General features: G+C 45.7%; 1 protein-coding gene and 1 long non-coding RNA gene across 5 annotated transcripts in view; one reads left to right on the top strand and one right to left on the bottom strand.

The window, feature by feature from the left end:
- The window catches only part of LOC143841253 (paralemmin-1-like), a 294808-nt gene that overhangs the window by 115297 nt on the left and 152673 nt on the right, over nucleotides 1–26838 (bottom strand). The window contains exon 1 of one of the 4 annotated variants that reach the window (XM_077345330.1): nucleotides 20493–20621. The exons of 1 other annotated variant lie outside the window; for it this stretch is intronic. Coding sequence is in view for 2 of the 3 variants with exons in the window: in XM_077345328.1 (XP_077201443.1) it covers nucleotides 14537–14581 (45 nt within the window). In the remaining variant the exon portion in view is untranslated. Of the gene's footprint in view, nucleotides 1–14536; nucleotides 15097–20492; nucleotides 20622–26838 lie in introns of those variants that run through there. 2 more of the 4 variants (XM_077345328.1, XM_077345329.1) reach the window with 2 other exon arrangements.
- LOC143841254 (uncharacterized) overlaps nucleotides 15166–26838 on the top strand; it is a 32937-nt gene continuing 21264 nt past the window's right edge. The window contains exons 1-2 of the long non-coding RNA XR_013232642.1: nucleotides 15166–15335; nucleotides 25006–25125. This is a non-coding gene — a long non-coding RNA (uncharacterized LOC143841254). The remainder of the gene's footprint in view (nucleotides 15336–25005; nucleotides 25126–26838) is intronic.

Consider the following 26838-nt stretch of genomic DNA (forward strand, 5'->3'; position numbering starts at 1 on the left):
TGCCTACCTGGGGCCCCTCCCCTTCCCACCCCTTCCAGGCCCATCATTGGTCCTTTTTTTTGGGGGGGGGTGTCAGGTCAACGTGACCATATATGGTCATATCACCCAATAAATGTTTTAACAAATTTAAAAGGTATATTAAAAATAATTAACTCACATCCAATTCAGGAAATTTATCCAGGGCTGGCAAGAGACAGCAGGGTTTCATGAATCCCTGGTTGAGAAAGCCTGTTTTAGAAAACCATCAGTAATGGACATCTACACAACAAAATATGCTTAAGAATTCCTCAACATTACAAGAGCTTCCTGCTGCCCGTTTCATAAGGCAATAAAATAAAATCAGCAGACTCGGCCTGCAACCTAATTGATATTGAGTGAAGAATAAGTTCTACAGAAGGAAGAAAATTACTACCTTGCATTCTCTGTTTTTCAAACTACTCTCAAATTCTTCAATACCAGTAATAGCAAAAATGTTGAAAACGTGTCTGGTATTACCACTTGAAATAACCCACATATGCTCATGCCTGGAGAAATTACCTCATTACAAGAATATTGTACCTAAAGAATACCAAGCATGCAAGCAACACTTCTTAAAAGCTTAAAGATTTCACACTTACTGTAATTGTGATTCTATGCAAACTGTAGACTACTATGATTCTGGGCGCTTTCAAACAAAAATCAATTTCTACTGGGAAAGCTCCCTAAGAAGGTTTGGCAAGACTGAGTAAGTTTGGGAGGAGAACAATCTCATTCTCTTCCAAGAAAGTGGTCAAGAGGTATTTCTGCAATACATGCTCTCTGATGCTTCGACCCTTTCCCCCCCCTCCCCCCTGTACCGTGGCAAACCCATGCCAAGGTTGGTGCTTGCCACAAAACCTGTAGATCATCCTCAAAATTGGCCAAGCTCCTTATCCCTCATTAAGATGCACACCTACATACAAGGACATGAGCCAGTTCAACAACAACAGGCTAATTAGTGACTAGGGTGGCCAGGGCCCCTCTGGGGTGGGGGTGAGGGAAAGGGTTGCCAGTTCCAAGCTGGAGAGCTCCTGGAGATTTGAGGTTGGAGCCCGGGAAGAATGGGGACCTCAGTGCCATTGAGTCCACCCTCCAAAGCATTCACTTTCCCTAAGTGAAGTGATCCAGGTTCCATCTGCAGGCCTGGCATCCCTGTTAGGAAATGAAATGGAATTGGGATTTTGGGAACACACACACACAGCAATAGCAGGCAAAGGCCATCTGTATTTTTTCTGAGCTCCCTATCCACCCCGAATCAAAACGGATTGCAATATCAATTTGGATTCCGGAACAAGAAAGCCATGCCAGGTCTTTGACAATGCAACCCATAATGAAAAATAGCGGTAGCATCTGGGACATCACTAGTATGAGCAAATCTTATCAGCTTCTTAAAAGGAATACGTTTGCCAGAAAGGGAAAGGATATTAACATTCCATTCTAAGTCAACCTCCAAAGGACAGCTTTGACAGACTACATCAACTACTTCTTCAAAGCACAAACACAAGGGACTTCTATTTATTTCAAACAAGGGAGGGAGAAACTGAATTGTCAAATGGAAAAAATAAACTTGCCTGTGACACAAGGTCAGAAATTAAAACATGAGAAGCAGTGTATTATTTAAAGGAAAGGATCTCACACATCCAGGTTTACAAGAATAAATGGAAGTGCCTAACCCAGCTAGATGTGCCAAGTTTCAATTGCAGATACTTTGGCCTCTTGGACAGCAATAGAAGAACTATGGCAGGCAGAGTCCAGAAAGAAAATGGACAGGTCCTGAGCATAAGTTAGCTACAAAGATATAGCAGGGCAGATACTAGCCAATAAAGTTCAGAGCCCAGAAAATTATGGGTTGAATGGGAAGAACGTGGAATTTACTGGCTCCACAGTAAATTAATAACCTGACTAGGGTAGCCCAAGGTCCACCCAGTCTCATCAGATTTGGCTGAACTAGCCATAGTTTTGGTAAGTTAAAGGCACATTTAATAGTTTAAGATGTTCAGTTCTATTAGGCAAGCTCAGAAAAAAAAACTGTAATGAATCAACATAATGTTTTATTACCTGTCTTTCCCTCTTTGCTTTCCTTCCTAATGGGGAACAAAGTGGCTTGCAACATCCCCCCCCCACACACACACACACTTTAAAGAGTTGAAGAAGAAGAGTTGGTTCTTATATGCCACTTTTCTCTACCCGAAGGAAGCTCAAAGCGGCTTACAGTCACCTTCCCTTTCCTCTCCCAACAGATACCTTCCTCTTTCAATTTATCTTCACAACAACACTGTGAGGTGTGGTGAAGGTTTTAAATGCCATCTAAGAAGAGGTAGCAAGCTGTGTCATTTCGGCAATGTGGCTTCTACCACAGCTTTCTTCTGGCAGACTGAACATAAGTGGCCTTCTAATTCAGTTATTTCATATGAGATCCAGGAAACAGGGTGAAAAACTAACTTTTATTCACTACCATGGATAAGTGAACTAAGGATGTTCAATAAAAAGGTTATTTACAGGTAACACACAACGTTAGCTGAGCTCAGTAAGTTATAATGGATCGGTTGTCAACCCAGAACAGCCCTTAGCCAAGCTTTTATTCCTGAGGTAAACTCTCCCACCACAAATGTGAGCTCCTCCCAGAAAGTAAAAAATTTTAGTCAGTTTTCCTCAGAAACTAGGCATTGATACAGCTGCAGCCTCTACCTAAAACATGCACTAAGCTGGCCTGTTTTCATACAAAAGACAATCTCTGAGACACTTAATGTCTCTAAACGAAGGATTTTCAGTCTACCCTTCTGTAAACATAAACCTTGTTTCATAACATTCATCATTTTAGCCTTCTTAAATGTACACAGATAGTCAGGCAGACTCTCAGAAACGGTCCTCCCAATTTCGCTCTCTGAAGGCTGAGACCCTATCTTATCTGGGCGGCCGGTGTAATAGCTTTTTATTAATCTCCCCCTTCCAGCTTCTTTGGCCAGACATGGGCCCTGACTGGTTATGAGCCAGTCTGAATATTACACATAGGGATGCCAGTCCCCAGGTGAGACCTGGAGATCCCTGGAATTATAGCTCCTCTCCAGACTACAGAGATCAGTTCCCCTGGAGAAAATGGCTGCTTTGGAGGGTGGACTCCAGAGCATTTTACTCCATTGAGGTTCCTCCCTGCCTCAAATCCAGCCCACTCCCAGCTCCATCTCCAAAGTCTCCAGGTATTTCCCAATCCAGAGCCAACAACCCTACAGCTTGGTGTAGTGGTTAGGAGTGCAGACTTCTAATCTAGCGAGCTGGGTTCGATTCTGCACTCCCCCACATGCAGCCAGCTGGGTGACCTTGGCCTCGCTCTCTCAGCCTCACCCACCTCACAGGGTGTCTGTTGTGGGGAGAGGAAAGGGAAGGCAATTGTAAGCCAATTTGAGACTCCTTCGGGTAGAGAAAAGTGGCGTATAAGAATCAACTCTTCTTCTTCTTCTTTTAAACAGACTGCAACCAGGCATACAGGGTGTTGGTAACTGACATTGACTGATTATGCACGGCAGCGGGTTCCTAGCAGCCGGGCAGCATGTCCTGCTGCTTCCCGAGTATGCACGGGGGACACAATCCCCCAGCACACATGGTCCGCCCCGACATTGCATGTGCGCACGCATAACTCCAGGGCAGGAAAGGTCAGAGCAGCAGGTAGGGAGGGGGGGAGGGGGGTCCCACCACAGGATGGTGGGATAATGGCATGCAGCTATCCCATCATCATGGGGGTGTAGGAACAACCCATTTGGCCCTGCAGCACCATGGCGGCAAAAGGAGTGTTATGAGTCCCTAAAGGCCATGTTATGTGTCCCTTCCATTATGCACAGACCGGCCCCAGTTGTGCCCCTGCTGGCCACCGTGCCAAGACAGGGAACATGGAAGAATCTGTGTTCCCTTGCCATGGGACATCAGAGGTCCTAACACAGGCCAGGGCCAGGAAGGGAATGGGATGGCGGTGTTGGCATGCATACTTGGGGATTAGCCCCACTGTCCTGGCACCGCCAGCCCAGCCTTTCCGTCCCATGCATAATCGGTCAGAAAGTGGTAGGCCCTTTGCCCGTCAGTCACAGTTGGTTAGGCTAAGAGCACGTAACTAGCCTGAGGGCATCCAGCAAGCTTCCATGGCAGAGTAAGGATTCAAGTCTGTCTCCAAAACCCTAGCCCAGCACTATAATCACTACACCATACATCTCAATGGCACCCTGGCTGCCATACAATACACCAAAGTTAAGCCTAATGCTATAGCTGCAGATGGCAGCACCATGTTCATAGCCAAGATGAAACAGAACATGAATGGGTCAGCGCTGTGAGTCAAAATCAATGTCTCTACTGGGAGTCACAGTTGTGCTGGTTTAGAACCCAGCGGAGGGTTGCCAGACGGCAGCCTGGAGATTTATTTCCTCAGGTTCCCAGGCATTAGGAAATGAAACAGCTGTTGCCTTTCCAAGGTCCCTGCGACCTTCCGCCTCAATTGCAGCTCTGTAAAACTGCAAACGCATTCTCACTGTCACTTCTCAAAAGACAGGTAGGGTCTTCAGGTCGCAGTCTGACAATGCTAGGGCCAGGTACTGAGCCCAAGGAATAATCAGTGCTTAAATTGAGCAGGCGTATGTCACAACCATTAATGGCATGACAAGGACAAGAATATGAAAGGAAAGTCAATTAATAGCTAGCCAAGATACAGTGGATTCTCTTTTACCCTCCACTTTTTTAATTGCGGGGGGGGGGGGACCACAGTGGCCTATTTAATAGGGTTGTGTAAGATTTCAGAGATCATGCATTCATGTACTTTGAACACTGTAAAGATCTACATAAATGCTAATTTTAAAAAGTTGTGGATATGTTGTATTAGCAATGGGAGATGGCTCTGGTAGCATCACATAAAATCTCTGGCTCTCAAGCAGGAGATGGACAATGTTGGCCAAATGAGAAAATTTAAGAGATTCTCCCCCCCCCACACACACACACACACAGAGCTTTGATAGCAACAGATGCCAACACACAAGAAAAACGGGTTAACTTCAGGGGGTCCAGCCTAGGCTACGTTTCAGAAATAAAATAGAAAGGAATCTTTTGTGGTTCATGAGATTGTACATATTAGTTGAAAACTGTGCATGGGAGACACATTATTATACATTTCTGAGAGAAACCATGCTTGAATCCTGGCCAGTAATGGAAGAGTAGGTCATCATCTGGTTAGTTTACCTTCCTTTAACATTCCGGCCTTTACTCTCCAATTGGTTTCTGTAGCTTGTGGACTGGAATTCTGGAACTGGACCCTGATTCTCTAGTGCAGGGGTGGCCAAACTTTGTCTCTCCAGATGTCCATGGACTACAGTGACCAGGAGCTTCTGTAGCCCATGGACATCTGAGCCAATTCCGCATGGGTGGAAAATGCCAGGGAAGCATCAGTATGGACCCAGGACTAATCCCTGTGTTCATACGATGTCGCTGCCGCTGCCCCCCAAACCTGGCACGGATTCGGGCTCAGAAGCCCCGTGCTAAGGGAACACGGATTCCTCTGAGTTCCCTTTTGGCAGTGCAGGACCCAATGGGGCCTGTCCCATGGCAGCCCCATCTAGCAGCCAGGCCTTCCCTACCCCATGAAGGCCAGAAGGAGGCAAAAAAATGCCCTGGACAGCTTCACAACACTTCATGGTGCCACAGCGCTGGGGTGGACCAGGGCTCTTTTGTTTCATTCTGCAGGAAGGTGGGATTGCATGGGAACCAGGAGGCCTAGGTTTTATTTGTAAATTTGCCACATGACTTTTGGCTAGCTACTAATCACCGGGCTAATATCATGAGTGCATTGGTGCTGAAGCCTTAGATATTTTTAAAGCTACTGGTCTGCATGGCGAATTGCTGCTGGCAAAATTTCCTGCTGGCAAAATTTATTCACTCCCTTCAAGGGTAAATGTATTTTTCTACTGAAGGATATTATGGTAATAGGTATCCATAAACTGCTTAGGTAAATAGATTACACTGGAGCACGACACAACCCTTGCTATCAGACTGAATATCAATGTTTGCTGTGGCATTTCCCAAATTCAGTTAAGCTGCTGCACGCCCATGAAAATAGTCAAAGGCACGGTGTTGGATTACATGTTACTCATAGTCCTCTGCTGAAATGACCGTATGATCAAGCTGTGGCCGGCCATCACCTCAAAGTGGGTTTGGCAAATTGCAGTCTAGAGCAGGAGTAGTCAACCTGTGGTCCTCCAGATGTCCATGGACTACAATTCCCATGAGCCCCTGCCAGCAAATGCTGGCAGGGGCTCATGGGAATTGTAGTCCATGGACATCTGGAGGACCACAGGTTGACTACCCTTGGTCTAGAGGACTGTCTTATGGCAGGGGCAACATGAGCCCTGACTCTGCCCAGAAGAAGAGCATCCACTCGATTCACAGCTGATTGGCAGTGGCTCAGCTGAGCACAGATGGTGGGGCCTGACCAGGCCAAGAGGCATATGGGCACCTTGACTGTCATGAGGATTCCAGTTCCCTCATGAGAGAAAGAAAGCTACAATGGGCCAGGAGCAGTGAGGATTCCCTGGCTTCCTGCTCTAGCATACCAAAAAAAAAAAAAGGAGCCAGGGATAAGAGGAGAAGAGAGCTGAGCCATAGTCCCTCTCCAAACCATCTGAGGCCCTGAGGGAGGAGGGCCAAGTGTTAAGAAGGCCTAGTAGGATGTGCTCCATGATGCTCTTGCAGAACTAACTTATTTGTGCTCCTAGAATCCCTCTGTCTAAGTAACTCACTATTCAAGTGGCACTTTTATTTTTGGGAAGGCAATTATCAGTCGTATACTTATGGTTTCCATCTCCAAGCTGGGAAGGTTAAGGGTGGAGCCTGTGGATGAACCTCTGTGAGATATAAGTAGAGTTGCCTGGTCTGTCAGACCAGCTGGTGTGGGATGGGAGTGAATTTACTGTGAACAGGAAGGGAAGAAGCCGGAAATAAACGTAACGTTCCCATATAATCCATGTCATGGCTGTAAACACGTCAGGGATGACACTGGTTTGTGGGTAAAACCTCTATGGTAAAATTATCCTTCTACCATAAAGTTTCGCCCCAAATCCAGTGTCCCCTGGGTGAAGTAGGCACATTGTGTTTATTTCTGGCTTCCTGCCTTTTTTTGGGGGGGGGAGTAAATTCCCCTCCCCCCGGCCAGTGGTAGACTGCCCAAAAATGGAGTATAGTGTACTCTACAAAGCTTCCATTTTCTCCAGAGAAATCTCCCTTTGTAATCTGGAGATCAGATGCAATTCTGGGAGATCTCTCTGTCCCACCTACAGGTGAGCAGCCTAGCTTGTGTTATGCCTGTTAATATGCTTCTGTTGAAGTGTCTAATACTTTATAAGAGGGAGAGAGAATATTTTTGGTCTCTCTCAAAGCTCTGGGACAGAAGGCTGGTTATGCCGAGAGCAATGCCATAATCTGGACAGAGTGGTATCCATTTATGGACACAGGGTCAAGGAAGGTTTGGGCCTAACAGAGTCTTCTGTATTGATATGAGGGACCCATGCAGATTTCCGAAGAATGTTTCACTGAGCTGTGTGAATGCTGCTGGATTTGATAGCTGGACGTAGGACTGAGAGCCAGTTTTCACTTACTAATTTGTTCCTGCACATGTAGATATCAGAGTACAAAAACCATGTTATCCTCCTTATCAGATCTGAAGAGCACAATTGTCTAAAATATGTTACACTTTCTTTTCAAACACGAGGAAGTGAAAAGCTTTGGGAAATGGTGTTGGAAGGTTGTTGCTGTTGTTGTTTTTAACTAAATACTACACAAATGCACCCAGTTAGGTATGTTGATGTTAGAATATGCAAGGCATGGAGTGTGCATGATTCAACAGCCTAGATGGAGAATATACTACAGTGGTCATGGGAAGAGAGATGTGAAGATCAGGAACTGTCAGGTATTTTTCAAATAATCTTTTTGATTGGCTCAACTGGTGACTTCCTGACCCTTTGAGCACACTTCTTCCCTGTTTGCCTCCAGATGAAGAATAGTTAGTCAGTTAGACTGCTAGGATTCTCTCTCGCTCTCCCACTCTCTTTACAAATTTGTTTCTCTTCTATTTATTTTTAAGCAGCAGGTGCTGCAAACTTTTGCATAATTGAACTCTGGCAACAGTCAGCTTCAGACTGGGAAATTCTTGGAGATATGGCAGCAGAGCCCCAGGACGATGGAATATGGGGAGGGAAGGGAGCTCAAAAGGCATGTGATGTCATACAGGACACCCTCTAAAGTTGTTATTTCCTCCAGGGGACCTGAACTCTGTAGTCTGGACATCGGATGCAGTTCCAGAAGAACTCAAGGCCCTGTCTGGAGGTTGGCAGCTGCTACCTCCATGGCTGCCTCCCCCCCCCCCCACCCCACAAGCGAACTGACCTTTGCAGTCTGAAGAGAAGTTGTAAACTACAGAAAACTCCAGCTCCACCCGCAGACAAGCAGCCCGGAACCCTGCAGACTTATAATTTGTATATACCTTTTCCACTACCGCAGGAGTAGTCAACCTGTGGTCCTCCAGATGCTGGCAGGGGCTCATGGGAATTGTAGTCCATGAATGTCTGGAGGACCACAGGTTGACTACCCCTGCACTACAGCATCTCTGTGAAGGGAAGCGTCATGATCTGTTCCTGTGTGGTTATGAAGGACACGAGTCTCAGAAACTAGCAGTTGAAGCTTTCTTCAAGATTCAAATAACTATCATCTCCCACTTCAGTCTGAACATCAAGCCATAATCTGGACAGATTATCCATTTAGCAACTGCAACCCAGACATAAGGATGAAAGTGAGAGTCGACACACATGCTGGACAATTACAGCTTTCTAGTCAGCGGAGCTACCTTGTTTTTACTCTTAATAACACAGAGGTAATCCTTGAGACAGAATGATAACATAGCCCAACTTCGAAAAGTTTTTAAGAAAATTTCTTTCTAGCTTAGCCGACAGCTCAGAGGGTGGCATTTAGAGAAGGGAGGGACTTGTATTTGCAACTGAATCTTTCATATATACAAAAGCCTGCACGCCTATCAGCTTGCAATGGAATTTGCTCTGACCTGCATTAAACTGTGGCATGCCACTTGATATGTCCCATCAATTTATGAACAGCAACAGTGCTCAAGTTTGCACAGGGTTTTGCTGGGGGACAGAACGCCTCCCAAAGCCTCAGATTCTGTTTATCAGGGCACCAGGGCAGTGATTTTTCTTGGATTTGTAGTATAACAGGAAGGGCCCCACCAGTTGCCTTACTCCTCCACTGATGGAGGAAACGATTACAAATGCCATTCGCTTATTGGGAACTGGCTTCAATTTTAATATAGGAGAAGAAATCTCTCTTCTCTGAATTGAGAAATGCTGCCTGCTTTATGACCTTCCCCATGATAAAATATAGGAGAGTTGGTACGAAGCTGCGCTAAAAGCAACTTGTAGATACGACAGGATGTTTTGACTAAAATGAAGCATTGCTTTAACTTCACATTTCTGATAAGGCAGCATTTAGCACAAACAGCCGCCATAAGGAGACATATGCTCTGTTTAAGGTAAGGCTGAAGGCTCTTGCCTGGTGACTCTTGCCTTGTCCGAGGATGAAATCAGGGCTGTTGGGCCAGCCAGGAAACTTTGGGGGTGGGTCCTGGAGATCGTAAGAGGGAGGTGAATGAGGGCCTTGGCCCAGGGATGCAACCAGCCTCCCAAGAAGGTATATAATCCTATATCGCCCTTTGTTCTGGGCACAGTTTTTTCTGGACTCCAGTCCCCAGTGTCTTGTTTCCCAGTCTAGGATGTTTTGGGGATAATGTCATGCCAGGCAAAAAGCCCTGTTAGGCCTGCAGGTCTCTCTCGCTTTCCAGGCCATGGTCTCTTGGGGCAGTTCCACAGTGAGTCATTCTCCACATGGCAGTGACCTCACAGCTTTTGTAGCACTAGGGGCATATAGAATTCTAGCACATTCACATGACTGTGGGGGATCTAGTGCTTTTGTAGTCATCCACTTTCCAGGGTTTCCAGACCCCTCAGGAAGGGCATTGAGCAGGGGATTGGACTAGATGGCCTAGGCCAGTGGTAGTCAACCTGTGGTCCTCCAGATGTCCATGGACTACAATTCCCATGAGCCCCTGCCAGCGTTTGCAGGTTGATTTCCCTTGGCCTAGATGGCTTCTTCCAACTCTGATTCTGTGTAGGATCATGAATCTTCCTCTCGGTCTGTGTAGACACATCAGTGATGGTAGGTGTCCACAGTCCACATCCAACTTTCCCCTTGGTTTGTGCCAACTAGTACTATTATATCGTATTGGGAGGCCTACAGCCTCCTGGCAGAAAGAAAAATGGCGTCCACTCACAACAGTATAGCAGTAGCAGCATCAACTCATTTTTAAAGTGTAGCAAGCAAGTTGGAGGCTGACAACCCTAACTATGCTTTCCAGCATGCGCCAAAACATACATCTTCCTGAGATCGTAAGGCGGCAGTACAAAGTCAATCACAAAGCACGCTCCTGAACAAAAGCAAACCATCACAACAAATCAGCGCATGTGTGTGTAGGGAAGGACCATAAAAATGAAAGGAGAGAAGCACAGTGCGCTGCAGACAACACCTTTTTGGGACCCCTATGGTGACAGTGGATATAAGTGTAATTGTGCTACATTTCTCTAGGGTGGAATCACCACTGAAAGAGAAAGACAAACTCCTGCCTCTCTTCAGTTTCAGGTCTGATCAGAAAGCAATTTATTTCAACCACAGTGGATTTTGTTTTCTCCTTACTGGAGCAAATCAACACCTTCTTTACAAAAAACAGCTACAATTACTTACAAGGATGCTGTTGTGGTTCCTCTTTTCAGTACAGCAAGCTAGCAATGCAGCCCCAAGCAGAGCTACACCCCGAAATATCGGGTTACCATCTCTGGGCTGGGAAATGCCTGAAGATTTGGGGGTTGAAGCCTGACCAAGAGTGGGTTCTGCAGAGGGAGGGACTTCAGTGCGGTAGAGACCTAGACCCAGAAGGTTGCAGTGGGGGAAGAGCTGTCACACCCCCTTCAACTCCCACATGGAGTTCCACAAGGGGCAGTTCTCTCCCCCATGCTCTTCAACATCTTTATCCACCCTCTGGCCCAGCTGGTCCAGAGATTCGCGCTTGGATGTCGTCAGTCTGCAGATGACACCCAGCTCTATCTCCCCATGGCTGGCAGGCCGGACTCCTCCTGGAAACGATCTTCAGATATTTGGAAACTGCAGCTGGATGGCTTTTGAGCAGAATTGCCTGAAACTCAACCCCTCTGAGTAGAACTTAGTTGGTCTTAAAGGTACCCCTGGACTCCGACTTCATTCTGCTTCTTCAGATCAACAGATCAACCCACCCGAATCTAAACATATTTGTCTCACTTATATTGTTTACTCCTGGAAAATATATTGAAGTTGGACCTAGGGAAACCCTTCCAGCAAGACTTTCTCCACATAGGAAGACAAAGCGGAAGTGAGTTGGTGGATAGCAGACTGGAGTCATGATTATCTGTCTTGTCATAGGCTGGAAGAAGTTCTTCCTGTCTCAGGTCTCCTCCAACTCCAGTGGGTCTTCCATTAAGGGAAGACACACTGTATTTACTTAGAAAATGCATATACTACTCTTCAGAGACAGCTCACAATTATAACAATATAAATAAAGCCACTTACCCCGGGGGGAAAAACTTCAAACTTTAATCAATGGATACAACCCATAAGGTTTATAGTAATTCAAATGCGTGATTCTTGAAGCAGCAGAATGTGAGGATTTTAGGACTATGATATATTCCTTTAAACCAGCCTTTCTCATTTTTTTTAATGTTGAGAAACCCCTGAAATATTCTTCAGGCTCTGAGAAACCCCACAATTGGCATGATTGTGCAGAATATGGTTGTGAAGCATAGCTGTGTACATGCCCACCCAGGACCCCTCCAGGCCTATAATTGGCTGATTTTCTTTTTTTTTTGGGGGGGGGTTGACATGACCCTATATGGTCCTATCACCTCATAAATGTTTAACAAATGTTTAAAATACATCAAAAATAGCCACCCATTCGGGTAGCCTTTCCAGAGCCATCAAGAAACTCCAGGGTTTCACGAAAAGAAAGCCTGTGTTAAACAGTTACTTTTATATATAATATCTTGCTGCCTAAACCTAGCTTTTGATCGGGGTTGGTTACGCGTCACGATAAACAGAACATAAACTACCTATGATTGAAACAATGGCAGTGACACAAGCAGTGTTGTGCATATGTTAATCTATCGCGGTTGTCAGGAAAAGATGAGAGATAATTTAATCATGGGCAACTCCTCTTCTGACCTCCAGCCTGCTATAATCAATTTGAAAATATGGCTCTAGTCTATGAAGATCTATGGCTGTCCAATTCCTTATTCTGAGTAATCAGTTTGGTTCAGAGCTAAAAATTTTTAATGAAAGCACCTACAAGAGACCATCAGGGTAAGAGTGAGGAAGACTGCAAGCAACCCTACAAATCCAAGTTTCCATTTGAAGCACCAGACACAACTAGAGTCAGGAATCTGGGACTGGTCTCCCAACATCCCGTTCCATTCTTACCCATTTATCTTTCCCACTTGCACAGAAAGTCACCTGTTAGCAGGAGTTCATCAAAGTACACCGATTTAACAATTCAATTCAAAGCGTGGTAAATGCCTCTGCATGTGCGGAAAGCCTGGGAGTTGACTTTAGAAGAAGAAAACCACCGAGCTACTTTCTGGCGGCTACAATATTAAATACTCCTAAATCATCCAACTTTCTATCCCCCAAACGGGACAGCCTATTTGATGTTTTCCAGGAATGTTTTCAAAGGATTTCAATGGAGAGGAGGTCTGCATATTTTGAATATAAAAGGCACATATTAGTGGATTAAATGACCTAAGCAAAACAGCCTCCTAGAGTCGCTAGGCCGGCAGCTGTTCCGATGCCTACAAAGGAAATATAGAATCCATCTGTGGCCGGCTATAGTCGAAACGCAACATCTGTTGATCATTGGCAACGCTCTGGCAGAGCTCCTGAAACCCAGGCAGCCCCCGTCATTTTCTGCCTTCTCACTTCAGACCTGAGACGTGCAGACGTCTGCACGTCCCCGAGCCCGGCCTTTTCTCGAGCCAGCAGCTCTGCTTGAGTAAGCAGAACAGCTCGACAAAGTAGAGAGGGGGACGCTGCCTGCGCACATGATGGATGAATGTCAGTGTGCTACCTCAAGGGCAAGTTCATGCAGGGTTAGCCGAGCAGCAGGGAGCACAAGGCTCTTTGGGAGTCCTGCCCTTCTCTGGTTCCGCATGTGAACAGTTCTAGACAAGGAGACACGGGAATGTGTGTGGGGGGGAAGCTATTTAAAAATAGTGAGTAAAAATCTGACTTCCTTGCACATGGTAATTCTGAGAGGGTGATTTGTACAATGTATGTTAAAACGCCTTGGAATAAAACAGCATCTCGGTTATTTGTCCAGGGGGTGGTGGTTCCTTTTTCTACCCATAGGGCTCTTTGCCTTGTCTCACTCACATTTCTTTCGCCCCAATTTAAAGTGAGTGTGGCATTAGCAAAAAAATGCGATCCTAAAAGCTCCCAAAGAATCCACCTTTGATCCCTCATCCTCCTGCCTTCTGATCACTTGTTTGGGTTCCACACTCAAAGGCAGTTAGAAGTTTGCTTTGTTCAGCCAACTGGGATGGCGCTCAGGATATTTTGGCTGAAAGGCCAGTCACATTAGTGTTGTTCAAGGGGCAAAGAGGCCAGCCCTTTCTTGCCAAAACCCAGGAGGTGGGTGAACCGCAAGCCTGACACGTGTTAGAGCCTTTGCCATTTGGACACACATTCAAACACCCAACTTCTGCTAAGTTCACTATTTTTAAACGTAATAGTTGGCAAATTCAGAGGGCTACGCGACTAAAGAGCTGTCTGTCATCCACTGCCAGCAAGAGCATGTCTTCCAATATAGAGCTCAGAAGTGCATTCAAGACTGGCACACCGAGTTATGGCCCTTTGTCAAAGAGATCGACTACTTAACTGATGCTCCGTACCAGTTACGGTTGACTTGACTCAAATCAAAACCACCCCTGATGCAATCTTGAGTCAGCTAAATAATGCAAGTTTTTATGGATCAGGAAAAGGAATCTGCATGTGACCACCACTCTACTCCAAAAGCTAGAATTTGTACAATAGGCATTTCCCCCCTGCTCAGAGAGAGCCTGGCTCTTTCTCCCTACTCCTCTTCTGCAGATCTTTCCTGTGTGCCCTCTCCTTTCCCTTAGAAGTGGACTCAGCGAAGGTCAAGCCCACCCAAACCAAAGGACCGACACCCTGCTGCAAGAGCAGCGCTCGGCCACTCCTGCGCCCCAAAGCCAGGGAACGCTAAAAGGTGAACTCCGCAAAACTTCCCCCCATGTGAAGGGCTCCCGTGCTGGCACGCTGCCTTCTTCTGCTCTGCGCCCCCCCCAATCCCCCTCCCCAGACAAAAGGGCAGGATCAGACCCCGCGGACTTACTGCAATCGCTCGCAGCCTTTCCTTGTGTAGTTCAGCCTCCGCCATCCTGGGCGAGGGAAGGATGCCGCGCAGGAAGAAATCAAAGCGCAAAAGGGAGGGGAAGGGCAGGGCAGGGCAGAGGAGACGACAGCGCCGTCACCGAGGGAGGCGCCCGCTCCCGCTGTGCCTTCGTCGAGAAAAGCCAACGGAGGGATCCCGGGAGAAACGCCGCCGCAGCTGGAGGGACGCCGCAGACCTGGCTCAGGGCAAGAGCATTTTCGCCCCCAGGACTGGACCGCCGGCTGCCCGCCGCCCGCCTCCCAGCTGCAGGGCTGCCGCTAGCTGCATTGCATCGCCGCTTCTGGATGCTGCCTCTGCTGCTGCTGCCGGAGCCATCTAGGTGCTGGGCAGGCGGCGGAGTCCCGGGGCTGGCTCGAGCGGCGGCAGGGGCTCCGGCGCGCTCCCCCCTCCGCTGACGTTTCGCAGCATGCTCGCTCCTCCTCTGAACTGCTGCCTCACGCCGGGGAGCCTTGACAGCGGCGCGCACAGCCCGCCAGCCGAACCCGCGGGGGGCCGGAGGGCGGGGCCAGCCTCCCGAGAGGGCGGGGGGGGGAGAGGGAGGGAGAGGCGCAGTCCAGCAGCCAGTTGACCGCGGCGGATGCGGCGGCTCGGAAACCGCCGGGATTCGGCCACCTTTGGGGAAAGGGGCGTGGGGAAAGCCGGAACCAACAAGAGTCCCGCAAAACCGGCGGGACGAAGTGTCACTCCTCAGTGACGCTGGAGCATCCCAGAAGGGTCATTAAACGAACAAAGGTATCAGGTATGTGGACAGAACAAGGAACGGGTTGCAAACGGAACGGTAGGCAAATGCGGGGCTTGGAAGAGTTTAGCAACCAGAAAGTGACTGGTGGACTGAAATCTTAAAAGACTGTCATGGACCAATGGGACGCCTCCGTCCAGAGCCAATTGGAGGTTTTGTTGGGCTTCCTAAAATGTATATAAGTTGGGGTTTGTGTTTATGTCGTTGTTGATTGCTAATAAAGAGCTGTTTTCTGAAGAGCTATGAGTCTGTGAGCATTTCTGGACACCAGTAAAAATAGCATCATGCCAGCTGAATGGCAAAGTGCTAAATTTTATCATGCTTCCCAGCCCCTCCTCGCCTTTTCTGCTGTCTCACCTTTGCCACCTTTTCACATGTCTCTCCCTCCACACCGGCTGCTGGCGGAAGAGAGCAACACGCCTTTATACGCAACTCTCTTCCGCCTGTCAATCAATTCAGGCAACCAGTCCCCTTTCTCCATATTTTAAAGGTCCCACAATACCCGCTAATTTTTTTTAAATGCATACTTCTCCGTTGCAATGCCTATGCATGGAATCATAGATGCATAGTGCTTTTTGAATGCCATCCCTTATGGGATCACAAGTCCTTTGATACATATAAAAATTAATATTGTTCCTGATTTTTTTTGGGGGGGGGAGAGATAAAAGTTTTGAGAAGCATGTTTTGTGTTATAACTTTGAAAAAATTCTTTTATTCGTATCATCTCCTGCACCTATTTGTTGCTCCAGGAAGTTAGCCATTTTAAAAAAGAAATTCAAATCCCCAGAAACCAGAGAGGGAGGCAGGTACAAGGGTGGGATGAAGCAGGCGAAGCATACTTTCCTTCTGCTGGTTGCTCTCAGGTAACTAAGAGTTTTTAAATTGGTGAATCCAATTCCCAAACTCACGCTTTAAAATGGAGGATGTAGCAGGCAGCTTGCTGCCCAGACGCTGGATGTGGGTGACATCATGAGGAGTGACAGGAATATAATGACTACATTAGGTAAGCACTTCCCAATATTTATTGGGTGCAGAAAAGCCCGGTATTTACTATGCCTGCAGACTTAACAAAGAGAAATACAGCAAACAGTGGAACTCATTACAGATACTTGAGAACAATATTTTAGAAATGTAGAAGTCTAACTCTCACCCCTTTATTAACCCGTTACAGGGCAAAATGTAATGTTATAGGAGGAGGATGCAACAGTGCTGGCAGAAAGTTGGAACTGGCCTGTTAGGACCTGTTGAAACCAGAGAGGGGGGAGGGAAGTAAAGAATAGACTTATATCTGTGCTCCCATAAATGGGCATCAAGGTAGAGAAAAAAAGGAAACAACAATATTTCATATATAAACACATATCCAATCAATCTCCTGATTTAAACCTGCTGGTTTCAGAATATCCAGAAAGTCCAAGCAGAAAAGTGATCTCAGTAGATGTCAAAATCTTCTTAATGCCATAAAACCATCTTTGGTGGTTTGCTGGACTATAGGCACTGAGACACTGTGATTTCTGATAAATGCTCAAGAATGTGTGTTCCCAGAGGCCTAGACATAAAAATTATATATTGTTTGTATTTACTTTCAACTCTCTCTCTCTCTCTATATATATATATATAACCCCAGATGTTGCACATGTAATGTATTGACTGATGAAGGAAGTGTCATCATTGTTGCAACTCTTAAAGTTATAGCGTTTTTTTTTTTTAACAAACTGAGAGACCTTGCAATGCTGGCAAGCAAAAAACCATACTTGGTAATCCTTTTTCATCTAAAGTACTCACTGCTGGTCCTGTATGGGAGAACTTACTATGAACAAGCATGTCCTTGAGGTTTTGCTCTCGTTTATAGGCAAACAAAGGCATTGAATTACTGTTATTGTAGCGTTTATTGTACATTAACACCACCACCATTTTATTTGTAGGAAGGGTTTTTATTTTTGGGAATTAAGAGTAGCCCTAGGAGTTTGGCCTTAAAAAGAGAATGTTTCAAAATTTTGGCTGAATAACCTCTCTCAGCCAATTGCTAGAGTGTTATTTGAGACTGGTTGATGAAATCAGATCTACAGCTACAGTTCCTATTCAGTCTTTGTAACTGAGAGAAGGGAAGATTTTTTTTTTAATTGGTAGGGGTGAAAGCTGTCACCTGCCCAAAATGAGTTGACATCTGTGGGTTTCCTGAAAGGGTCTGTCTGAACGTTGTTACCTTGTTTTTTAACAATCACATCAAGAAAACTGGTGCTGTTATTATCATACTTCATTTCAAATTTAATGTTTTTATGGACTGTATTAATATATTTTGTGAACTGAAGTAATATTTCTTGTGAGCCATTCCACATGGTTCTGTTGACCTACCCTCTGGGGAAAAGACATTTCTTTCAAGACTCGACTGTGGCTTGGGGAAGGGGGTGGGGGAGAAACAAAACCTCCACCAGGGAGCCCATGACCACCTGTCCCAGCCCCAAGCACTCTCTCCAGCGGTCAGGTTTACTGTACCTTGGCTGTGAAAGTCCCCTCAGGAAGCCAGGTTTACCTGTTCTGTTGCCTGGGCGAAGTCAGTTGCTGCAGCCAAGTCTACCCTCAGGCAGTCAGTCTAGTTGAGAGCCAGTTTGGTGTAGTGGTTAGGAGTGCGGACTTCTAAATCTGGCATGCTGGGTTCGATTCTGCGCTCCCCCACATGCAACCAGCTGGGTGACCTTGGGCTCACCACAGCACTGATAAAACTGTTCTGACCGAGCAGTGATATCAGCGCTCTCTCAGCCTCACCCACCCCCCACAGGGTGTCTGTTGTGGGGAGAGGAATGGGAAGGCGACTGTAAGCTGCTCTGAGCCTCCTTCGGGCAGGGAAAAGCGGCATATAAGAACCAACTCTTCTTCTTCTAGTTTCCCAGGCCCAAGGGGCTCACCCCAGAGGCCAGGTCTACCATGCCACGGCCACAAAAGTCTATGGACAACAGATCTACCTCTGATAGCTTTCCATGGGAATTTCTAGCAATTGAAATTCCCTGTTTTATTCTATGGACAGAGAGGTTGTCAAGAGGCACCTGGCTGTTCTGGATGAGTTCAAATCCCCTGGGCCAGATGGTGTGTACCTGAGAGTACTTGAACTTTCCAGAGAGCTTGTAGAACCTTTGTCCATCATCTTTAGGACCTCTTGGAGGACTGGAGAGGTACTAAATGTTATGTTTTATCCATAGTTGTGTCACTGAGGAATACTTCATTGAAAACACTCAATAACCAGTCTGCGTTTTGACATTAACTCGAGTTTTTGAATAAAGAAGAGAATCTTTTTGTAGCCTTTCTTTCAACATCCAGGTGGGGCCAGGAGATCTCCTGGACTTTCACCTTAAGTCAATTACTCAGCCTAACCTCCCTCACAGGGATGTTGTCAGGACCATTATTTTATCGATATATTGTATGGCATAATTACAGACAAGAACACAAAGGTCCTATTGGCACAATATTTGCCAGTTCACCAGTCCACCTTTCCAAATGGAGGGTTTGGTGACCCACCTCGAACCACTAGCTAGTCCCCATTGCATTTCAGTGATATGGAAAACATCTCAGCCTGGGGAAGTAGTGCGCAAAGAAAAATGAGTGAAAGAACAATCTCTGTAGGACTTTACACAGCATAACACTGAGTCCTCAGAAAGCAGCCAAAACTTCAACACATTTACCTTCTCCTACCCTTCACTTCAACACACATTTGCCACAACAAATTTCTAATTCTAGGTTTATCTCCTGCTTGTGTAATAATAAACAGCCCATCTCTCTTTGAATTTCAAAATTGATCTATTTTGCAAATCAATTGTTAATTTTGCCATTATCGTATAGTTCGCAAATCCCTCTCCATTCTTCTCTACTTGGACAGAGATCTGATTTTTGTGCATGTATGATTCTAACTACTATCACCAATATATTTCACTTTATGGTCTGTTTATTTGCTTTTTTTTTTTAGTTTAACTCTACAGTATTTCATTTATTAACACCAAGCAAAGAAGAAAGAGTTTCCAGAACATAGGCTTGAGAAGTGGGCTAAACTGGATAAAATGAAGTTCAATAGGGACAAATGTAAAATCCTGCATTTAGGTAGGAAAAAAACCAAATGCACAAATATGGGGGAGACTTATCTGGGCAGTAGCATGCACGAACAGGATCTAGGAGTCTTAGACCATACATTGAACATAAGTCAGCACTGTGACTCGGTGGCTAAAAAGGCAAATGGGATTTTGGGCTGATCAATTAGTGACTTAATATAATAATCCCTTATATTCTCAAAAAACCCTGCATTCAAGCAAAACATTAAAAGACTATTCAGACCACAAGGGAAAATTCTATTGGAATACAGTATATTCAGAAATCTCCCCTGTAGTACCACTGAGGGTATAATATTCACTCCTGTGAGTAACAAAGTGCTGCAATACCATGGGATAGTAAGATAGTACATATGGGGGGGGGGAGTAAAAGACCAAAAGATGGGTGAGCTAACACAACAGGCTCTTAAGAATGAGCTACTGCAATCAGTTTCTAGGACATGCTGTTAGATTAAAGAGAACACTTTTTATTTGCCCATAAGAGAAATATCCTGAGCCAACATTCCAACTAACATGACTCCGAGATTATGCTTCCCCCCCTTAATTTGCCAAGAACAGAATCACCAAATAGGAAAAGATCTTAATCTGCTCAATACTGACTCTATTAATTGACCATTGAAATGGGTTCCATTTCCTGGTCTGGGTGAAAACTAAAATTTCAGATTTAACCAATAAACTGAAAACAACATCCGCTGTAACAACTGGCCTAAGACATGCAGAGGAAAAAGTACCAACTAGTAGCCAAATAATTATAGGCGGCCACAGGAAATGTTTACAACAACAGCATTAAAAAAAACATTCTGGCAAGACCAACCCAACAATTCAACCCAACAATTCAAAGGTGCATATAACATTTTTCTTCTTTTTTATTCCAGTTGCATATATTATTTTGCAATGATATGCAATAGTATGCAACAAGGTTCCATATTGAATACCTTGTTTCACCTCTACCTTGTGATAGCACATTTCATCTGAAAAGATATGAAAATTAAAGAAAAATACAGAGTCATTACAGTATCTAGAAGACCTAGATTCCCCATGCATTTAATACTTTCTAAATGCTTACCGGCACAGATAAAAAATGTTGTTCCCAAGCAGTGTAATAGCCTGCATTGCATGGACCCAGTCTGTCACATTATGTGGACCCACAAGCCACCATAGTGAAATGCATCTTTGCTAATGGTCCCCAGCTGAATGGAGTAAGACTTAATTGTAAAAAGCTGAAGCCAATTATCTGAGCTTTGACTGCAAACAAGCTGTCAAACCAATTGACATTAGATCATCTTTGACAGTTGTCAAACCACTGAATCATCAGATCATCTTTAACAGCTGTCAAGATAAAGAGATATCTTGGGGAGGTATCCACAGAGTTCTTCCACCCCCTCCCAATCTAGCACCCATTGTATTCCTGAATGCAACGGGCTAGGTCCATAGAACATCTCTTAGAGCAGGGATCCTCAACCTGTGGTCCTCCAGATGTTCATGGACTACAATTCCCATGAGCCCCTGCCAGCATTTGCTGGCAGGGGCTCATGGGAATTGTAATCCATGAACATCTGGAGGACCACAGGTTGAGGATCCCTGTCTTAGAGGATCTAGAACTCATTGGGTGGAGCCTCCAGATAGGTAGGAAATGTTGCCTTCCCCTTCCTGGGATGGGCTTCTAGAGGGCCATTAAAAACTTGTTTTTAAAGCTAAGGTTGCTACATTTCAAACTGGTCCCTTACCTTTTTAGTTGGTCGCCCTCACCACCCTTTTAATATCAATTATGTGATGATGTTATTTTAGCTCCAGGCCATGAAAAGTATCAGCTGCCCATCTCTGGAGCTCAGGTATCATTCCAGATCTCCAGCCCTTACCTTGAGACTGGCAACCCTAACATAACAGCTACCCACGTCAAATGCTGTTTGTGTTATTTTGGTTGAGCCTCATAAAAGCTGTTATTTAGGTTTCAGTTTCAGATTTTGCTTTAGATTAGCAAGGCTACCTGCAACCTTCATCTGTTTTAAATATATATTTGAGAATTAAAAAGCAATTTTAGCAATGCTCTTTTGGACTTTTCATATATATTTTTTACTTTATGTGTTTAAAGCCAATGCACATGCCCCCAAACACAGAGCATCTGCTGTCATTTGACATAGCACCATCTTGAAACCCTCGGCATCTCATAAGTTAAATGATATTTTATTAATCAAGCACAACATGCTGTTGTTTGTGGCTTAGTTGGCTTTATTCTCTGGCTAAGAAACAGTCCTCAAGGAAACCCATGACACAATAGGTGCTCCAAACAGCACAGAATGCTAGACAATTCTGTTTTCATGCCAAAGCACAGCACATGGCAGACAGCCAGTGTGGACGAGGGACAGAATTAGAAACATTTGTCTTAGTGGCCATAATGCTATTCACCCTTCACCGTCCAACAAGCAACCTGATCTGGTAGGAAGGAGGGGATGTTAAAGGAAGAATGAAAAGGGATGCATGCCACAGCTGCGGGGGGGGGGGGGAGCTTGGGTGCAATGCTTGGGTGCCAGCCTCCAGGCGAGAACTGGAGACCCACTGAAATCAGACCACACGGAGCTCATCTGAGCTCCCCTGGAGAGAAGGGGGTGGCTGTAAGTGGCAAGGTGCAGGGACCATCTCACAGCACACCAGGAGTCAGACTGGATAGCCCACCAAACACCACAGCAAAGAGAGCGAGGAGGGGATGCCTATTCCTGGCAAGGTGGGGGAGAGATTTTGTGGCGCACCAGGAGTCAGGTGGGATGCCAGCCTCCAGGGGGGACATGGAGACATACTAAAATGACACTACATCTTGGAACTACAACAGAGAAGAAACTGGACATGCACATCACCAACCAGCAAGGCCTATCTGTGTGACTACACACATGCCAACAGCACAGCAGAAGCACGCTGCCTGACAGCCCATCATGATGTCTGGCATGCAGAAAGACAAACCTTTTGCTCCAAGCAAGGGGGGGGGGTGTTTTGTCACATGGACACCTTCCCACTCCTCAGCAGGATCAGCTCATGCTCCAACCCTCATTGCCCCCTTGGAGGAGCTCTGGCTGGCTTAAGCATGCTGCAAGACTGATTTTGCAAAGCATCTGAAAAATGCCTTGCTATCATTGGCTAGACTCCTCTAGGGAGCCTCACCATTGGTCAGCCTCCCTCCCCCTGCCTCCCATTTGCCCTGGGAGACAGGTCAAAGGTGGGAAACAGAGAGTGGGAAACCTACAAGGTAGTTCCGCTCTCTGCTGTCCCTTTAAAGTTTAAATGGCTGCCTGAAACAGCCCAAATGCTCTGAAATACGTTTTGGATGGAAGTGTTTCAGCCTTTCCTTTCAATTTTGGACTGTTTTTGGCTCTTTCGTGCCTGAATCAAGCCAGATTCAAGTCCTTTTTGGCCAGAACAATCTGAAACGCCCATGTCTAAAGCCTTCAAATGACAACACTGGTACCAAGCTCCCTGTATGAAGCAAATCTCATCTGACTTTTTATGATGCATAAATGCTTCTGAATAGCTAGAAGTTTAAGGTCCGATTAATGGCAAAGGCACACAAAGGAGTTTCATAGAAAGATTCATAGAAAGCCTGTGCATGCATGCGTGTATGGGGGGGATTCAAAGTGCAGGGGTGATGGAGATGGCCCATACCATTTCTGCACAAGAGCAAATCCCTACATTGGTGTTCTTAAATAACGAGAATGTAAAACTTTCTGCCCAAAATTTTACCCCCCAGCAAATAAATCCAAATCTTACACCCCCTTAACCCATGGTTTTTAAAACTTTCCTTTACAATGATGTTTTCACCTATCAGATCTTAACTTGCAGCTTTCCAGTAAAGAACCCCAACATTTGGATTTGGTTTCCCACTTGCCCAACATTTTGAGTCATCTGTGTCACAGGTTTATCCTCCCACCAAAAAATGTAACCAGAGCCCAAGGTTGCATCCAAACATTACAAAGCTGAGGAAGTTTCACAACAAATCTAGTCTGATATTAAAGATTCTGAAGACAAGAATATCTCTTCATGTTTAATATTTACCTCTAGTAGGAATGCAGAAATTCTTCTGTTAAGATTTATAGATCCACACTCCTCCCCCATCTCTCCCAGCTTGGCATAACTCCCCTGGTGATGGCTGGGGATCTCCTGCTCTTACAACTGGTCTCCAGGTGGCAGAGATCAGTTCGCCTCAAGAAAATGGCTGCCTTAGATGGTGGCCTCTATGGCAACAGACCTATTAGGTCTGCGGGTTCAGGGGTCACAGACTCAAGTCTTCAGAACAGCTCTTTTTATTTAGCAACTCCAGCAACAGACTACAACTACTGAACAGAGAAAAACAGGCAAACTCATGCACTTTTATACCTTTCTGGCAGCCAGCTGCTGCCTCTGATTGGCTCTAAGCAGAGCAATCTAATTGGCCCTAAACAGAGCAATTCGATTGGCCCTAAGCAGAGCAATCAGACTGGCCCTAAGCAGAGCGATCAGGTTCCTTTGATTGGCTAGTTCCTTGGCTGGCAGAAGCCCTCATTTGCATCAGTGGCCAAATGCCCACAGACATAACAATGCCCCATTGAAGCTCCTCCCCTCCACAAACACCACCCTCCTCAGGCTTCTCGCTGCAAACCTCCAGGCATTTCCTAACCTGGAACAGGTAACTATTTCTTAGAGATGCTTTACAAAAGGGGAAATGCAGAGGTGAACAGTTGCCAGCAATCCAAGTGCACCCCCATGCACAGACTCATTCTGGTGTGCTAAAACATCCTGCTGGGTGCTCCTCTGTGCTTGTTATTTGTGTGTGCCACTTAATATAGGAGTCACAACAACCAGTGTTCAGGCTGCAGAAAATTTGTGGCTTACTAATCAATGTGTTAATTATCAGTATTGTTAAATTGTATCTGTCATACCAACTGGCTCCTTGCTGAATTTTGATGTTCCTTGGCATTTTAATTGTAAAATGTTGCTGCCCTCTGAGCTACAAACATGGGTCAGTAAGGTTTTCTCCGGCAATTACTGTGGCACTGTCATCCTGGTGCTTGGATGTTCTCGCAGTTTTGTTGCAAGCACTAACTATTTTGGGCTCCAGCCCAGACCTAGTGCACCATTTGCCATCAGTTCTTCCACTTTGAGCTCCCCCGTGGCTCACTCGCTTGAACAAACTGGATTTTAGCACATATGAATTATGCAGATACAACACACATTATCATCTCGTGCCCCAATTATTTTTCCACAAGCAGGCAGAGACAGCATTGTGGTAGCCCTACAATGTTACTTAAGAGCATACAATTCTAACCCTGTCCCCTCCAATGTAATGGAGTGGGGGGGGGGGGAAGAGAATTCCCTTAAAGTTCTATTATTTATAACAGCTCAGTGATAAGGTATATAGCATTTCCTCTCATCCATCTCAAGAAAACAATAGACTGATAAGAATGAGAAAGAAATTATGGGCTCAATATCCATTGGATTTTGAATATCTCTTCCCTAAATTTAGTCAGAAGCAGTACTTAACACATACACACAAATGCACTATCATTGTTGACTATCCTTATCCATTGTTGTTCCTCTATATATTTGTGAAACAGCCTAGGTGGTGGGACGTGTCCGGCTGTCCTGATCGGCCCTGCCCCTGCAGCTCCGATCATCAGTCCCTGGATTCTTGCCTCTTTGCTCTCAGGCGCCTCCGTGCCTGGAGCCATCAGCAGGTAAGGGGAGAGGCCCTGGGCAAAGGAGCATGGTGGAGGGCCTCCTAACGAGGACCTCTTGGCCTGCTAAGCCTGCTGATTGCTCATTAAGGACTGCTAAGGAGCTCTGTCCCGGCCCTGCTAATGAGCTGCCCAGCCCCCACCTGCCCCACTTGATCTGGCTGTGAGCTGCCGCCCAAGGCCACCTTAAGCTGCCTAGCTGGGGTCCAGGGGAGGGGGCTCTTTCAAGGCCCATTATTAGCTTTGAAGCTAGCATTAATATAATTCTCCAGCAACTGGTTTTCCCCCATGACCAGCCCAAGATGATGAAGAGTTGGTTTAATCCATTATAAAAAGAGGAAGAGTTGGTTTTTATACCCTGCTTTTCATTACCCAAAAGAGTCTCAAAGTGGCTTATAATCTCCTTTCCTTCCCTGAGAGGTAGGTGGGGTTGAGAGAGCTCTGTGACTGGCCCAAGGTCACCCAACAAGCTGCATGTGAAGGATTGGGGAATCAAACCTGGCTCTCCAGATCAGAAGCCACTGCTCTTAACTACTACACTAAGTTGGCTCCCAGTCACCAAGATGATTCTTAAATTCTGCCACCACCGCTCCTCCACAACTATCCAAGTCCTCTTCAAACCCATAGAGCAACCAAGCCTCAAGAGTCCAGCATTTCTGGGGGTAGAGAGGAATTGTTTTGCTTCTCCATGGACAACTCTATGCATCCAGCAGAATCTCCACTCAAGGAGGAGAGTTCATGCTCTCCTTCCCTGCAGTAATAAGATTGCTAGCTTCCAGGTGGGATTAGAAGATCTGGAATTACTACTGATCTCCAGAATACAGAAATCAGTTCCCCTGGAGAAAATGTCTGCTTTGGAGTGTGGACTTCATAGCATTATACAGCACTGAGGTACAAATTTCTCTCTGGCAAACAGACTCTCTACTGTCAGAGTTACACCCTTCTAAGCCTTCTGATTTAACTCTTCTTTTGAGGACCACACTGTAGATGAAATACATTCAAATCCACCACCACCTTAGAGATCTGCAAGAGTTTTGCAGTATAAGATTTTGAGAATGAAGCCTCTCTTTATCAGATACAACGGTAGGTCTGCCGAGCTCCAAGTGGTGGCTGGGGATCTCCTGGAATTTCAACTGGTCTCCAGCCAACAGAGATTAATTCTCCTGGAGAAAATGGCTGCTGTGGAGGATGGAGTCCATGGCAACCCCCAAACCCCATCCTTTACAGATTCCTCCCACAAAAGCTCCCAAAATTGCCTGACCCAGAGTTGGCAACCCTAGTTAAGAACTGTTCTACCCATGAAGCCGAATGAATCCCGAAGAAGTAGAGTGGATGCTCCATCTTCAGATTTCAGAGGGGAAACCATTTTGAATGCCCTAATTGCTGTGCCTGCAAGCTTAAAAAAAAATGACATCACAGAGGTATTAGCCTAGCCTACTTCCTGTATGAGTTTTCCTGTTGCAAGTCTTCCATTTTCTTCCTTTACAAAAAGCAACCAACATTTGATTTTCCCCTCTGTTCAGCAGAAGTCATATATTTCACTGTATTTTCTGTCATTTGGCGGCAAGACTAGACCTGAAGCATTTTGGCTGCCAACTCCAGGCTGGGAAATGCCTGGGGGTTTGGGGGTAGAGACTAGGGAGGGCAGAGTTTAGGGTGGGATGGAATGCCAAGGGGTATAATGTCCACTCTGTAAAGTAGCAATTTTCTCCA

The sequence above is a fragment of the Paroedura picta genome, chromosome 7, assembly GCF_049243985.1.
Source record: "Paroedura picta isolate Pp20150507F chromosome 7, Ppicta_v3.0, whole genome shotgun sequence".
NCBI lineage: Eukaryota > Metazoa > Chordata > Lepidosauria > Squamata > Gekkonidae > Paroedura > Paroedura picta.